We start from the raw sequence: 13,793 nt of genomic DNA, 5'->3' as shown, positions 1-13,793 counted from the left end.
TTGCTTTCTTTTCATTTCCTGAAAACTTCCTCCAAATGCCCAAAGGAGCTTTTTGCAACTCACCTGCATATTCAGATGTACTACTAAGCTTTCGTTCTGGCAGACTGGGATAATGCACAGTGTTTCAGCCCTTACCATTTCCACTTGCCAAACCGTGCATTGCCCCCACCCCGGGTTTAAGAAGGGCTTGAACTTTTAACCTGATGATCTTTGACCTCCCTTTAAATACCAACAGATGGTTTAACTCCAAGTGTATTTGCCAAATCAGAGTCTCGCATTATCCAATATAAGGATTTATGTCTATTTCTCTGGCTTCGTCGATCTTTGTGACTTTGCATATTTGTCTTAGTTTTTTTTTATTTTATAACAGGCCCTTACTTGTCACTTACAAGTAGCTTCACTTGATTGTGTAATGCAAGTATTCAGGGGTAACATGAAACCCAATTAAAGCAACGGTGACAGGCTTGGCAGAGTGGTTTGTGTTTGTTTGTTACACCATGTGTCATTCAACACTATTGTGCCAAGCAGAATAGCCCTTAAAGGATAGAGCGCTGCCTGAGAAAAACGTCTATTCCTGATTAGATCTTCAGCCAGGTTTTCTTTGCATGCATACTTTTTGTGTGCCTTGCCAGTATCACTTGGATCACTCCATTACTGTCACCAGTGGGTCTTTACCCCTGATGTTACAGAAAGCTTTGGTCTGACTCAGCTGCTCTAATATGTGAGTGGTGGTTTGGTGCAGTCATTTCTCACACTGGCTCACATGGTGCATTAAACTCATATTAAAACGTATAAATTGATTTAGTTCGTTTAGGCACAGGCTACCATACCAAGGCCCTGGGATGCCAGCATTTTTTGTCTGTTTGTTTGTTATGCAAGATTACGCAAAAACTACTCTACTACAAATTTTCCGGAGGGGTGGGGCATTACCCAAGGAAAAATCATTTAAATCTTAGTGCAGATCCAGATCAGGGGATGGATCCACATCTTTACCTTTGCATGATTGGGGCGTTTTTCAACATTTTCTCAGAATAATTCATGGATCTTAATTAACAAAAATCCAGTGAATGTGAATAAGTGTGGTCTAGTCTAGTGAATACTAGTTCAAGTTTTGTTACTGGATGTTAAGTAAATGTATTTTGTCTCTGATTAATTTCTTCCTATTGTAGCTTCTGATGGATTGTCTGAGAGGAATCCACTGTGATCATGGATTTTCTGAGTGATTGACTTGAGTAAACAAAGAACAGACTCATCTCACTGTCATTCAAGTGCTATTTTGGTCCAGTCTGACCATTTAAAAAAAATATGATTTCTGATAAACTAGTTCACTGGAGTGTTTTCACACTCCGCCTTATTCTGTCACTCAGTCCACAGATTAAGGCCTGGACTGTGACTGAGCATGTGACAGCATTAAAGCCCAGAGGAAATTCCTCCAGAGGATGAGAACTAAGGGAAGACAATGGAAAAAGGAATAGAGGAAGGTGGAGTTGAGAAATACAGAGTTATGAAATTTCATAAAACAATAAGATTGATGGTAGCATTTGTGACTATCTGTGACTATTTATGGCTGGACTATATTTGATGTGAGGCTGTGTGCAGAAGCAGAGGACTTTGTGTTTAAACTGTGCATGCTGTTGCCTTCTGTTTTCAGCGGTGACTCATCCCCGATTTGAGCTGTTTCCCTGTCGTGTGCTGCAGTTCAGGATACAGAATATCACCTTTCTTCATGGCTTCCAGCTATGGACTTGTGCGGGGTTCAAAAGGGGAATCAGTTTGCTCTTGTTATGTCAGCACATGACATCACGTGAATGCATTCCTCAGCTGGCTCACTTGGCAGGTATTTTGGAGAAATCACCCAGGCCAGGGCTGCCCGCCTCTCCCTGCATCAGGCAACTTGTAGTACAAAACGAGTTTGTCTGCAGAAAAATTTCATTGTTGTTGTTTTTTCAGTCTGGCCAAATAGCCTCACAGAGTCTCGCTTTTGTTAATAGTTAAAAGTTGCATTTTCTAATTATCCAAATGGGAATATGATTCAAATTGAAACTTTTCTTCTGTCTAATTAATTGTGTGCCACGATTAATAAGGAACACCATGTTCCACAATGTAATAGGCTTTGAGGTCCCTAAGGACATGAACAAACCCTGTGGACATTTAACTTGCACCTCTGCGCTAACTTCACAGAAACGGTTAATGCTAGATAAGATGGGTCGTTGTGAGTTTGAGACATTGACAGTTAAAGTTACAGAAGTGAGCTTGTTGAGACACGACTTGACCTTTTGCATTCTGTCGACTGATTGCACACACCATCATAATATATTTACAATACAAAAGTCCCTACATTTTGTGTCGAAATACTTTAATTAGCCACTTCAGCTGTGGTTTGAAACCCATGAGTCAGTAAACATTGCTCAGTGGGGCTGGCTCTACCAGTTTGCAGTATGACATGTTATATGTAGCAGTGTAGGATTTTTTTGTCATGATACTTTTCTATGTAGGAGCTTACAGTAATTAGATTTTCATCAAAGCTAAAACATGGATAGTACAAGGTTTTACCAAACCAGGTCCCCACAACACATCTATGCTTGTATCCTTCTCCGAGCAGTTCATTCAAGGTTTTATCTTGGTTCTTCAAATTCAATTTCCAAGCTCCCTGTCCTGAGTTTGAACTTAAATTAGCAAAAGGAGATTTCACCTTTTCCTCCGGGACATTTCATAGACCAAGTAATTTATTGATTCATTGAGATAATCAGTAGATTTATCATTGACGACAATATTTGCTGCATCCCCTAATATGTTGCTGTTTCCACTTGTCAACATGTAACTATTGCAGTACAAACAAAGCACAGTACAGTTACAATCTTCGAGCAGTCCTTCATTATACATTGTTGTGCCTTTGTGCTGATTCACACTATGTGCTGCAAATTCATGGTTTCTTGTTATTTCTTTCAACAGGGAGAAGTGGATGATGCTTAAAGGATTCATAGCATTACTGCCCTGCAGCAATGGCCTGAGGGACTCTCTGGACTACAACCAAGGTAAGATGCCGGGGCCATCTCTCCTCAAATTATGAAACTCTACTGTGTAGACACTCCTGGATGATCCCGCCTGAACTCAAAATGAAAAATTGCACAAATGATGCAAAGTAGATTAACTTAATTCTTATTTGAATGATTATTTAGGTAAGACTCAGTCTCAGGAGTGTCGTTGTCTCACATGTGCTCCAACGTTTGTTTATCAGCATGTTTCCCCACCTATGGTATTGAATGGGATACATGTCCCCAGTGCTTGCTTTGAACTCTAAGCGGCTTGTTAGCTGATTTCTCTGGTTATAAGGGAAGACCATTGATGATGTTTTTATGAAAATCTCCAGGCAGTTTTCCACTGCTATCAGATGAACTACACAGTTAGAACTTTGAGCTTTTGTGAGGGGGGGGGGGGGGGGGTTTAAGCCATGATCTAGTTATAAGTGTCCCTGTGACAATGCCGTGAGATGGAGGCCTGCTAAATTCATTTCTGTTCCTTCATTTCAACACAGTTACACCTTTTCTACGGGCCTTTTCGGTATCCTGATCCAAATGATTGTGTTAAAGTATTGTATTATGATGCATCCATTAGTCCCCGTCTTTTCTGTCTTGTGTGGGGGAAACAAGGTCACTGTTGAAACCATCATTCTCTCTGCAAGGTTGTGTGACTGTACAGCTTAGACGGTGGCGGCCAGAATGTGTCTGTTAGGATTAGTGTATCGCCAGCAGTTCTTACAACAACATATAATGTAAAGACATGGTTTGCATGGTTTTCTTTTAGATAGCTCTTTATCAGAAAATTATTACCTTTGTGTCAGTATGAGTCATCAAATATTATGTATTCAAGGGTCTCAATGTAGCGTTCACATATTCATATGTTATATCACTGATGCAGTGCACACACAACTTAAAGTCAACGTACATTAAGAAGGTAAAGCTAATTAAATCTAAGAGTTTCCTGCAGTGTTTAATTTATTTGCTGAGAGGAGAGTGTTTCAATGCATTTGTACGCCAACGGGAGCACTTTGTACTAAATGCAAACATATGTATTTGCTTAAAGCAGGTTTGCTCTGTCAATATATCCGTATCGTTTTATTGAAACTGTTCCACTACTTGTGTGTGCTGCTCCACAGTGGCACGGTGAATTAATATCCAGTGTTCAAACATGGTGTTTCACAATGGGTTACAGTATAAAAAAGGATCATAGATGGATATCGCTGTCACGATCAATTAAAACAAATGACCCTGAGGGATCGGCTCAGGATGTCCCTACATTTCACCTTATACAATAATCTGATTTCCGCAGTGACATCTGAATCTCCCCTCTGGCAGCCCTCTCAGCTACAGATGAACTGTTGACTAGATTGCTGTGGAGAGGTGCTTATTTATACCAGTTAATCAATTTTGCCATCCACTGAGTCTTTGTGTCCCCCCCCTCTTGAATCCAGCTCTCATCTCCCCTCATGGTTTCTCTCTTTTGACAGCCAGAGCCCAGCATGCAGTGCCAGAGTCCTGCACTGATAAACCAGAAAGATTATGTGTAACGGATACAAAAAAAAATAATCACATTAATTAACGGTTATGGTCATTGGTAAAAATGAGCTACATGCAGGCAAGATAAACAAAACCGAATAGAAGCATTTGATTTAAATATAATTTTGCCAAGCCTAGTTAGCTGCCATGATTATATTTTTATTGTGCATAATAAACAGGGCAAATTGGTTATCCTCCTGTCACTTTGCATTACATCGACTACAAGTGGAAGATCCCTGATCAAGTGCTGGCACAGTACTTCAGCTAAACTGCAGATAACATCAGTCCAGCCATCATGTGACTGAGCCCTGATGAAATACAATCTGAATGACTTTTAAAGTGAGTGTCTATGTAGTAATCAACGTTATTGCTCTGGTCAAGATTTGACTTAGAGATAATTGGAGGTACCACTGCGGCTCGTGTACCAAGCTTTTCAGGTGTGAGTTTACCAAATTGCCCCATGCAGACCTCTGTTCTGTGCTTATTTTACAGAAAGCCCTCCCCCCTTCCTTTTCCCATCCTGCGACATCCTGAAGTGACTGCCTGCGTTAAAGATTCATGAGCGTGATCAGCTTTCAGTAAATGGGGGAGCCTGGCTCTTGGTTGCTCTCCGGCACTTTAGAGCCATTACCTTGCAGTGATTCAACAGTGGGCAAGCACTTGAGAGGGACTTGGTAGCAAGGTGCACACCACTGTGTGTGCTAAACAGCAGCAGCTTGTTTGTGTGTTTGGGCCAGATGTTTTTGGACGCTTCATGCTTTTTTTTTACCAAGCGTACCAAAAATATACAAGGATTGAATGCAATTTAAATGACTCTGGAAACTGGACAGTGCACATGAGTGGGCGAACGATGGCGACCGAGCTTGAGGAGAGAACGGAGAGTTAACTTAATGCACTAAGATAATATTATTATAAAGACGTGTGATGACAGATTGGAGCCTCTAAACATTGACGCTGAGGATCTAGTGAATACATCACACACTCAGTGAACCTTTTCTGTGTAAAAGGCCTGTGACCTATTTTTGTTCCCTTTGTCTCCTCATCTTCTGTCTCTGTGTGCACACTCGGTTTTCTCCCAAGCCTGTTCTCCATCTCTGATCTGATTCTTCTGTATGTTCAGAGGGACACGCCCATTACTCAGATCTTGTTAAAGTCACCCAAGATTCAAGGTTTCAACTTCTCTTAATCTCTTTCCGTCCATCATCACATCTCTCCTCCCACCTCCCTCTGCCTCTCCCTTGACCCAAACCTAATATCACAACATCTGGTTCAAGGTAACAGCAGCTGTCAGCAAGGCGAAGGTTCACTGCAGACCCCCACCCCCAAGTGGGGTTCTGTTGAAATCGATATTGTTTTTAAATACATGTTGGTCTTTAATACATCTGACATGATTTCAACATGTGTCTGTGTGTTTTGGCTCTTTCAGAACATTTTCTCACCCTTGCAAATATTGAGACGTAAAATGAGAGGACGCCAGTCCTCCAGGCCCCTCCCCCGTCGTGATTCTCTCCTCAGTTTGTGGGGAAATAAATGGCCCATGTTGCAGCCCTCCAGAAGCGGTCTTTATTGGAAGCGCTCTTGTTCTCCATGTCTCTCTCGGGGCCTGTTGTGCCAAGAAGTCATGTGAGGACAGATTACACACCAGCGAGACATTGTTCAGTGCCCCACAGTGGTTTTGCACTTTCCAGAAGGGCCCTCATTATTATAGTGCAGGAGACTTCAAACACTTCCCCAATAGCTTTTGATGCAGTTAAATGCACAGTCATGCCCAGCACTCGCTGAGCTCCAGAAGCCCTGGGTGTGTCTCTATAATCAAACCCCTGCTAACCCACATGATTACAGGAATGGCACACTGGCACAAGCCCTCTCCCCCTGGCAATCATACACTGATCCCCCCCCCCCTCATTGCATTCATGTTTTCCCTCCAATATACTTTGACTGGAATTGGTGATTCAGTGTTTTTTGAAGTATCCCCCCTCCAGAGATCTGCCTGCAGCCCAGCTCACGTTGTGTGGTTATGGCAGCCTTTTATAAAACAGTCTTGCATTATTGATTAAATGTTAAATAAAGACCTTTATCCTCAGCGCTTTGATTTGATCTAATTGTGACACAAGAATTAGTGTACATAGGCGGGAATATTAATTTTATTTACTCATCACAATATTGTGAAATAGTGCTTTATTAATTGGCATTTACTTTATTTAAAACTGTTACAGCCTTAAACCTCAGCAGCTGTTTCCCTCTTTCTACCAAAATACCCAAACGTTCTCAGGTTTTACGTCTCTGTCACGCACACTGTGAAACTGACAAACAGGAGATGACATAGCAACACATGGCATCATGGACCTGCACAAACCAAAACAGACCATGGAGAACTACCACTGGATGTGATGAGTGCGGTATTTGGACTTACTGACCTCCTGACTGGTTTTCAGTGTGCATGCAGCCTACAGCACTACGTCAAGTCTGAGCGGTGTAGCGTCACTGTCGAGCCCAAATGTAAACTTCCCTGGCACCGTGTTTCCTGTGTTTTTGTGTATCATGTCTTGTCAATCTCACAGACTCAGAGTAGTTGAAGGGTCATTTTGTCGAACCTTGGAGGTGTTTATTGTGATACACCGTGTCGTGTAAAGGTTGTGTGAAGTTTTTCAGGAGGGATGTTGTCGTCTGCAGCAGCAGCCCCTTGTTGACTCTGCAGTTAGCCCCGGCCAGACTGGTTGGCTCCAGCTCAGTCCCAGAGTCTACTCTTGTGACACCTAAGATATAAGCAATGACACACATCTGTGATCACCTCCCTCAAGTGCACACGCTGCTTTCAAAGTCGATTGATTTTTTAAAAACTTTTGCTGGTTAGTTTATCTTTGTGTACTTTATCTTGTTTAGTAATATCACCTGTTAATTAGTGCCTTAACATGCAGCTTTACACAGTTCAAATAAGATATAATTACCTCTTTATTTATCTTAGAACATTATGTTGTCCTGGTATTTGATAAACAGGTTCAGATATTGGAAAATCATCAGCGTTGTGTTGCTGAGACAGTGTTGTGGCTGTTGCAGTGGTTTAGTAACCTAACCCCTCATTTAGCCCTGTGAGTCAGACACACAGATGATGAAGATGAAAACCTGTAATGAAGTGAGAAGTGTTGAGTTCACACTGGCAGGGCTGACCTGTCAGCACACAAATATACAATTATGTTTGCCGTCTAATAGGTGTGTATGTGTGAGAGAGAGAGATGGGAAGAGGGGAGTCTGGGTTGAGGTGTTTACTACACTTACGTAAGTGGAATCTTGAGTTCAGTTGCAAAACAACAGCATAGAACAGTATATGCTCCTATAAGCCTCATGAGCCAAGCACCTCAGGTCAGATCTGGAGTTTGTACTTTCCGAGTGACCGTCGGCTTGCCAGTGCTTTGCCAACAACAGCAAGCAGTTTGCCGAACTCACTGTAAATAGCAGTTCATAGTTAAAGCGTGAAATATGTCCCTTTTTTTTCTGTATGGCATCCATTTATAGATGCGTTTTTCCTAAAAATGTTTGTCAGTAGAATTGGGATATTTTTCTCTTTCTTTTCTTTCAGGAATGTCTTACCTATGTTCACCCAGGGAGAAGTAACGTGAAAAGAAATGTATTATTACTTACATTTGTATATTCTCTAATGTTCAGAAAACATCACAGTCCATTGCTGCAGCACATTCTTTTCAGCCTTGGTCTGAAACTGCTCTATAACACGCATGTTTCCTCAATCTTTTTATGACCCTAATGTAAACATGACATGACCAGCTGAAGTACTTTCCTTCAGTCCCCTGGTTATAAATAGATATAAATAATATCCTTTTTAAATCTGATCTGTTTCATTAATCTGGTCTCTGGAAATCTCGTTAATCTCTTATTAGCCTCACACTGATTTCACACCATCTATGATCACAAGTTAGTACCTGATGGACTGTGTGTCTCAACTTGCAGGACTAATGGAGTGAATGAGCTGACAGCTTGATGAACTGTAGATTTGGCAGATGCCTTCCAGAATATGCCGGTCAGTGCTATACATAACGAGGTATAGTTACTATACCCGGTGTTGCTGTGTGGTAAATGATACAGTATCTGCGCACACGTTTGTTGCAATGTGACGCTCGGCCATATCACGACAGCTGTTACAACACACTTAAAACATGGCAATGAGATGGTTACATGCTAGCTAAAGCTAATGCTAATTCAGTCTTGAGTTATCAGAAAGTATAATTCTTTGTTTAAATGATTTCAGTTAATTGGTTATTTCCCCCTGAGAACAGTTTTTTTATATTGCAGTGTAGGTGACCGTTAATAAAAACATATAAGACAGTAACCTATACCTGTGTATATATATAATTCTAACTAATAAACCGTGTTCTGTTGTCTTCACATCTTCTCAGTCGTAAACATATTTGCTATGTGTTGCTTCTGGTATCCCTTTAAATTACAGTTTAAAGACATTCCATTTAGAGACTGAAGTGCAAGTGAATAATTGATATGCATGTGTCATACTAATGTAGATTGGTCGGCCGAATCATGGACTAAGCTCAGTTTGCATTCAGAGCCATGAACATGATAGCTTGCGTTGTCATGGACGGCTCCATTATCATCATCCTGAAGATCCCTACTGCTACATCTGTGATGAAAATGTTCTGCTTTCGAATGTGTATCTGACAGCTACTTGATATAATGTCAAGTACAGATTTTCTGCTTGTAAAAATATGTCAAGTCCTAAAACTAATCAGATATATTTTTACAAGATATGTTCTTTTAGGTTATAATTAGATCATCAAAATATTACATTTTTCAGAGGAGTAAAAGAGGACAAATGTATTAAATGAAACTAAATGAGTTTGGGCACTAAACATAAAGAAATTGAGAAAATATGTTAGCTTTCACTTCTTCCCTGACATACTGAGTCATGAGAGTCTTTGCAAAAAGGTTTCAGATTCGTTCAGAGAGCAACACTCCCCTAGTGGCCTATGTTGATAGTTATCTGAGTGACAAAGCTCTGTACAGGAAGTGCCAACAGCTGTCCAGGGATTCAGGGAATTCTATGGGATTAGAAATCCGTTGCTACTCTGCCCATGTGAAGACCGGACCCCCAGCAACAAAAACGGCCTGCCAGCCCGGTGGCCACGCTGTCTGTGTTGCTGTCATTGAAACGTGCCTGGTACTGGCAGTCTCTCTTATTTGTCTCTACGTACAATGACCCATCATTACTGCCATGTCAAGGAGACGAAGGCATCCAATCATATCCGGCCCAACGGGACATGCGCAACCAATCAGGTCTAGAATCCCCATGGTAACTTGTGCTGGAAAGCCCAGGCACGGCCAATAGGAACAGAGAGTGCCATTTAGCTACGAGTGTTTAATGGCCTGTTTCTGTTGTCATTAATAAAAGCACATAAGTTCCGCTACCGTTGTCATTTCAGTGGACAGTGCAACCGCGTAAAGACACGCTCCAAAGAGAATAATGCAAGGACACACGCTTGATGACATTTGTGTACCATTATCTGATCATATGCTGTCCGAGCCAACAATAGCACTAAAGTCACTTGTCAACAGAGTGGTGAAAATGTGTTTTACCCTTCAGAGTCTCCTCTGCCTGTCTGGCAAGTCACCGCTGCGTTTACTTTTACCGTTCGAGCGCAGACCCTACCATTAGCTTTAAGTAGGTCACTCCAGACCAGGGGTGAGCCCGACTCAAGTTTGCATGGTCACTAGCTCCCTTTTCAGTATAGCCTGCTCCTGCTAAGCTACACTCCTCCACGCCGCTCTATGTTAGTGTGCTGTACTCCGTGCTGCCTTATGTAATAGCTGAGCAGTGAGCAGTGTGTGTCATAGCTGTTTCCATGGTAAGAGTGGCTGAGAGTGTATCACAACACAGCATGCCCCAACCTCGTGCACTGGGCTGGGGAGAGACATATTTTCTTTCACTGGGTATGTCCTTGCCCTGCATCTATCACCCTCTTACAGCAAAGGACTGCAGATCACCCCTCTATTCAAATGTCACCATTTGTTTTGGAAGGGTTTACTTCCTCTATGCAGCAGAGCTCTTTCTGAAATCCAAGGCCATTAGCCGTCATCAGTTTTTGGTGCAGATGATGGTGGTAATTAATAAGACATTACTTTGATCAATTATTGATCGTCTTTCATTTAGGAGCATGACGTTCAGCCCATGCTGACTCGCAGGGTAAGAGGAGGAGAAGCATGAAATGTATGTTGGTTTGGAAGATTTTTAACATCTGCAGAGGGGCAAGCAAGTCTCTGAAGTCTCTGGACTTGTCACTAATGGCTCCAAGCTGTTTAAATGGACATAATAAAAATAAATATACCATTATTGAATTTAATCTTAGATTGCAGACGAACCAAAGATGCAATATGTAGGGTCTAAGTAACAGAAACAGCAAACACTCACTTTGGATAGCACAAAACAGGCACAACATAAATCCTTACTAAGATCTTACACTCTGTACCTCGGCATAAAAAAAATATACAAGATGTCAGTGTCAGTGATTTTTTTTAAATGTGTATTTTACAAGCTGATACAGGTAAAGCATTCGCTGTGGCCCTTGGTAAACACAGACACATGTTGTGATGGTGGAGCCGCTCTAGCTCACTGTGAGTTGGCTTTGCCTGGTTTTTCCTGTAACGAATGGGTTTTTCTTGGTACACGGCTGAGCGCGCAGTCTGGTGCTGTGGGCAAAGTGCCGTGCTCTCATTTCAGTCTCTCTGGGGAGAGGTGCACCATCAGAGAGAAATGATTGAATCTCTTTCTCCGCTCCATTTTCACTCATTTCTCCAGGTTGAGTGGATCAACCTGTGCCCCTGGCGCAGAACTCTGTGTGTGAGTGTGTGTGTGTGTGTTGTATCCTTATGTCCTTGTTGGCTCACACACCTCCTATGGGATGCTATCACTTAACATAGTGGTTGTTTGTAATCAATCCATCAAGTGTTGCATATGTTAAACTGTCTTTGTTTCTGTGTGTTTGTTTTCCAGACGCTGATATGCATTGAGGATGAGTGGAGTTGGTGAAAACCCATCTGACCCTGCAAGGGCAGAGTCAAGAAAACGCAAAGAATGTCCTGCTGAACTTTTAGGACCCAGGTAAGATTTTTACTCCTGTCCATAAGGATATGCTCTCCAAAAAATCCTCCTAAGGAACGTAGTCTTGACATTTCTACTCCATCACAAGGCACTTGGTTGCAGCTTTGGCCACTCTTTCATGAGCTGTACAAGGGACATAAAGACATGAAGAGACAGACAATAATTCACAGTTAAACCTACAGACAATTTAAGGTGCCATTTAACCGGCTATTGAGCCTTCGGCTTGTGGGAGGATGCGAGTATCCAGAGAAAACCCACACAATCAAAAGGAGACCATGCAGACTCGAAATCCAGACGCCTCCTTGCTCTGAGGCGACAATTCTCACGACTGCCCCACCATGCGGCCCAAGGAGGGCTCAGAACCTCCTCCACCGCTTCTTACCAACTGCAAGATTGTACAACACAAATCCCAACGTCTATTGTATGTACAGAAGCAACCCAGTAGTTACAAACAATACCATTATTCTATTGTGGCAGCCAACCCCGGAGCACTTTTGAATTCTGCACTACACATTTGCATAATTCATCTGTAGACAAGCAGCCGAGAATGTAGGTTTCCTTTATTGATGTAGTTCTCTGTGTTTGCACAATGAAGAGGCCTAGAGATATATTTCATGCCATATGCAGCATAATTGACCCGAACCTTATTCCTCTGCTTCCTCTCCTCCATGCCCAGGTTTACAGTAGACGTTGTGCACTGTCATTTGGCAGCTATGAAAATGAGAGGGCTCTTCAGTCGTGTGTGTGTGTGTGTGTGTGAATACTCCTCTCTGGAGTAGTTTTGTAGATGGATTTTCTTTCCTTCTCCGGCTCTGTGTGCTTTCCGACTGCCTATTCATTTTTTTTATTGTGTTAGAATTGTAATTGCTACACCAACATTTACAAGCAGTCAAACCTTTTTAAGCATACATATTTATCTCCCCTGCCGTTACCATCTTCTTCCCTGCATTTTCTCACCCCGGTGTTCTCTCTTTGTCTCTGCAGTCCCAAGCGGAGCAACGAGAAGCGCAACCGCGAGCACGAGAACAAATACATCGAAGAGCTCGCCGAGCTGATCTTTGCCAACTTCAACGACATCGACAACTTCAATGTCAAGCCTGACAAATGTGCAATCCTGAAGGAAACTGTGAAACAAATCAGACAAATAAAGGAGCAAGGTACAACTGGCAACATGTTTTTTTTACCACTTCACTGTATTTAACATGAGTAGATAAAGGTGATGGAACCCTCATGTAGAGCTGTTAAAAGAATACTGAGCTGCTTTTTCTAAATAAGACACATCTATTCAACTAGAGGCTTTTCTGTTCACTTTTTACAACATGCTGCGTGGTTGTATACCGAGCTAAATGAATACTTGCAGCTGGATTTAACAGTGGTTTGATTTGTAGTTTCTAATCCTGCAAATAAGATGCTTCTATATCATGAATATGCGCATGATCATAAGGCTCTGATGCAACCACTAGAGCCACAGGTGGTACTGTGTTGGCAGAAACCTCAGATTTGATGGGACAGTATAAATATTATGGTTTGGGATCCGCTCCACACCCGGTAATTGATGTTGTTATTAAAGAGCAGCACAATTGATTTAATGTTCCCCTCCACCACTTCATCATATAAGTTGCATGAACCAGAGCAGTTTAATGTTGGCAGCCAATCTTTCCCACTTTAATTCTGAGCCAGAACATAAGGCGAATGGATCAGTGTGCTTGGTTGTACTTGCCAGCCTCTCCTGTCTCCTAGTCTTCAGCAATCACTTTTTTCACATTGGATTTACCAGAACCAGAATAAAATACCTTTTTTTTTTAAATTTAAATTGTTATTGCTATAAGGTAAACATCAAGGTAAATACTAAATAAATTGGACCTTGCTTACATGAAAAGCAGCTGTGTGACTGGTAGACACAGAGTGGCCCCCTCAAGGTGTACATGAATCAAACCAGCAGATGATGTCATGTTGTTTGTGACTCATGCGTTATGTAATGATGAGCAATGTGATGCAAAAATCACACATAAACTCCGGCTACCGTCTGTCCTTTCCTCCCCCACTCTGCTGTCTTATTCCATAATCCCCTCCCTCCCTCCCTCCCTCTCTCTCTCTCTCTAGCTCTCTATCTCCCT

The 13,793-nt window shown here is 41.9% G+C and overlaps 1 protein-coding gene across 5 annotated transcripts in view; it reads left to right on the top strand.

The window, feature by feature from the left end:
• The window catches only part of ncoa2 (nuclear receptor coactivator 2), a 54,466-nt gene that overhangs the window by 11,898 nt on the left and 28,775 nt on the right, over positions 1 to 13,793 (top strand). For 4 of the 5 annotated variants that reach the window (XM_061093437.1, XM_061093438.1, XM_061093434.1 and 1 more), the window contains exons 2-4: positions 2,953 to 3,035; positions 11,569 to 11,676; positions 12,661 to 12,833. In XM_061093437.1, coding sequence (XP_060949420.1) covers positions 11,588 to 11,676; positions 12,661 to 12,833 — 262 coding nt within the window. In that variant the 5' untranslated portion in view covers positions 2,953 to 3,035; positions 11,569 to 11,587. Of the gene's footprint in view, positions 1 to 1,769; positions 1,838 to 2,952; positions 3,036 to 11,568; positions 11,677 to 12,660; positions 12,834 to 13,793 lie in introns of those variants that run through there. The other variant, XM_061093436.1, reaches the window with a different exon arrangement.

The sequence above is a fragment of the Limanda limanda genome, chromosome 20 (genome assembly GCF_963576545.1).
Source record: "Limanda limanda chromosome 20, fLimLim1.1, whole genome shotgun sequence".
In the NCBI taxonomy this organism is placed as follows: Eukaryota; Metazoa; Chordata; class Actinopteri; order Pleuronectiformes; family Pleuronectidae; genus Limanda; species Limanda limanda.
This window is presented reverse-complemented; position numbering and strand designations above follow the sequence as displayed.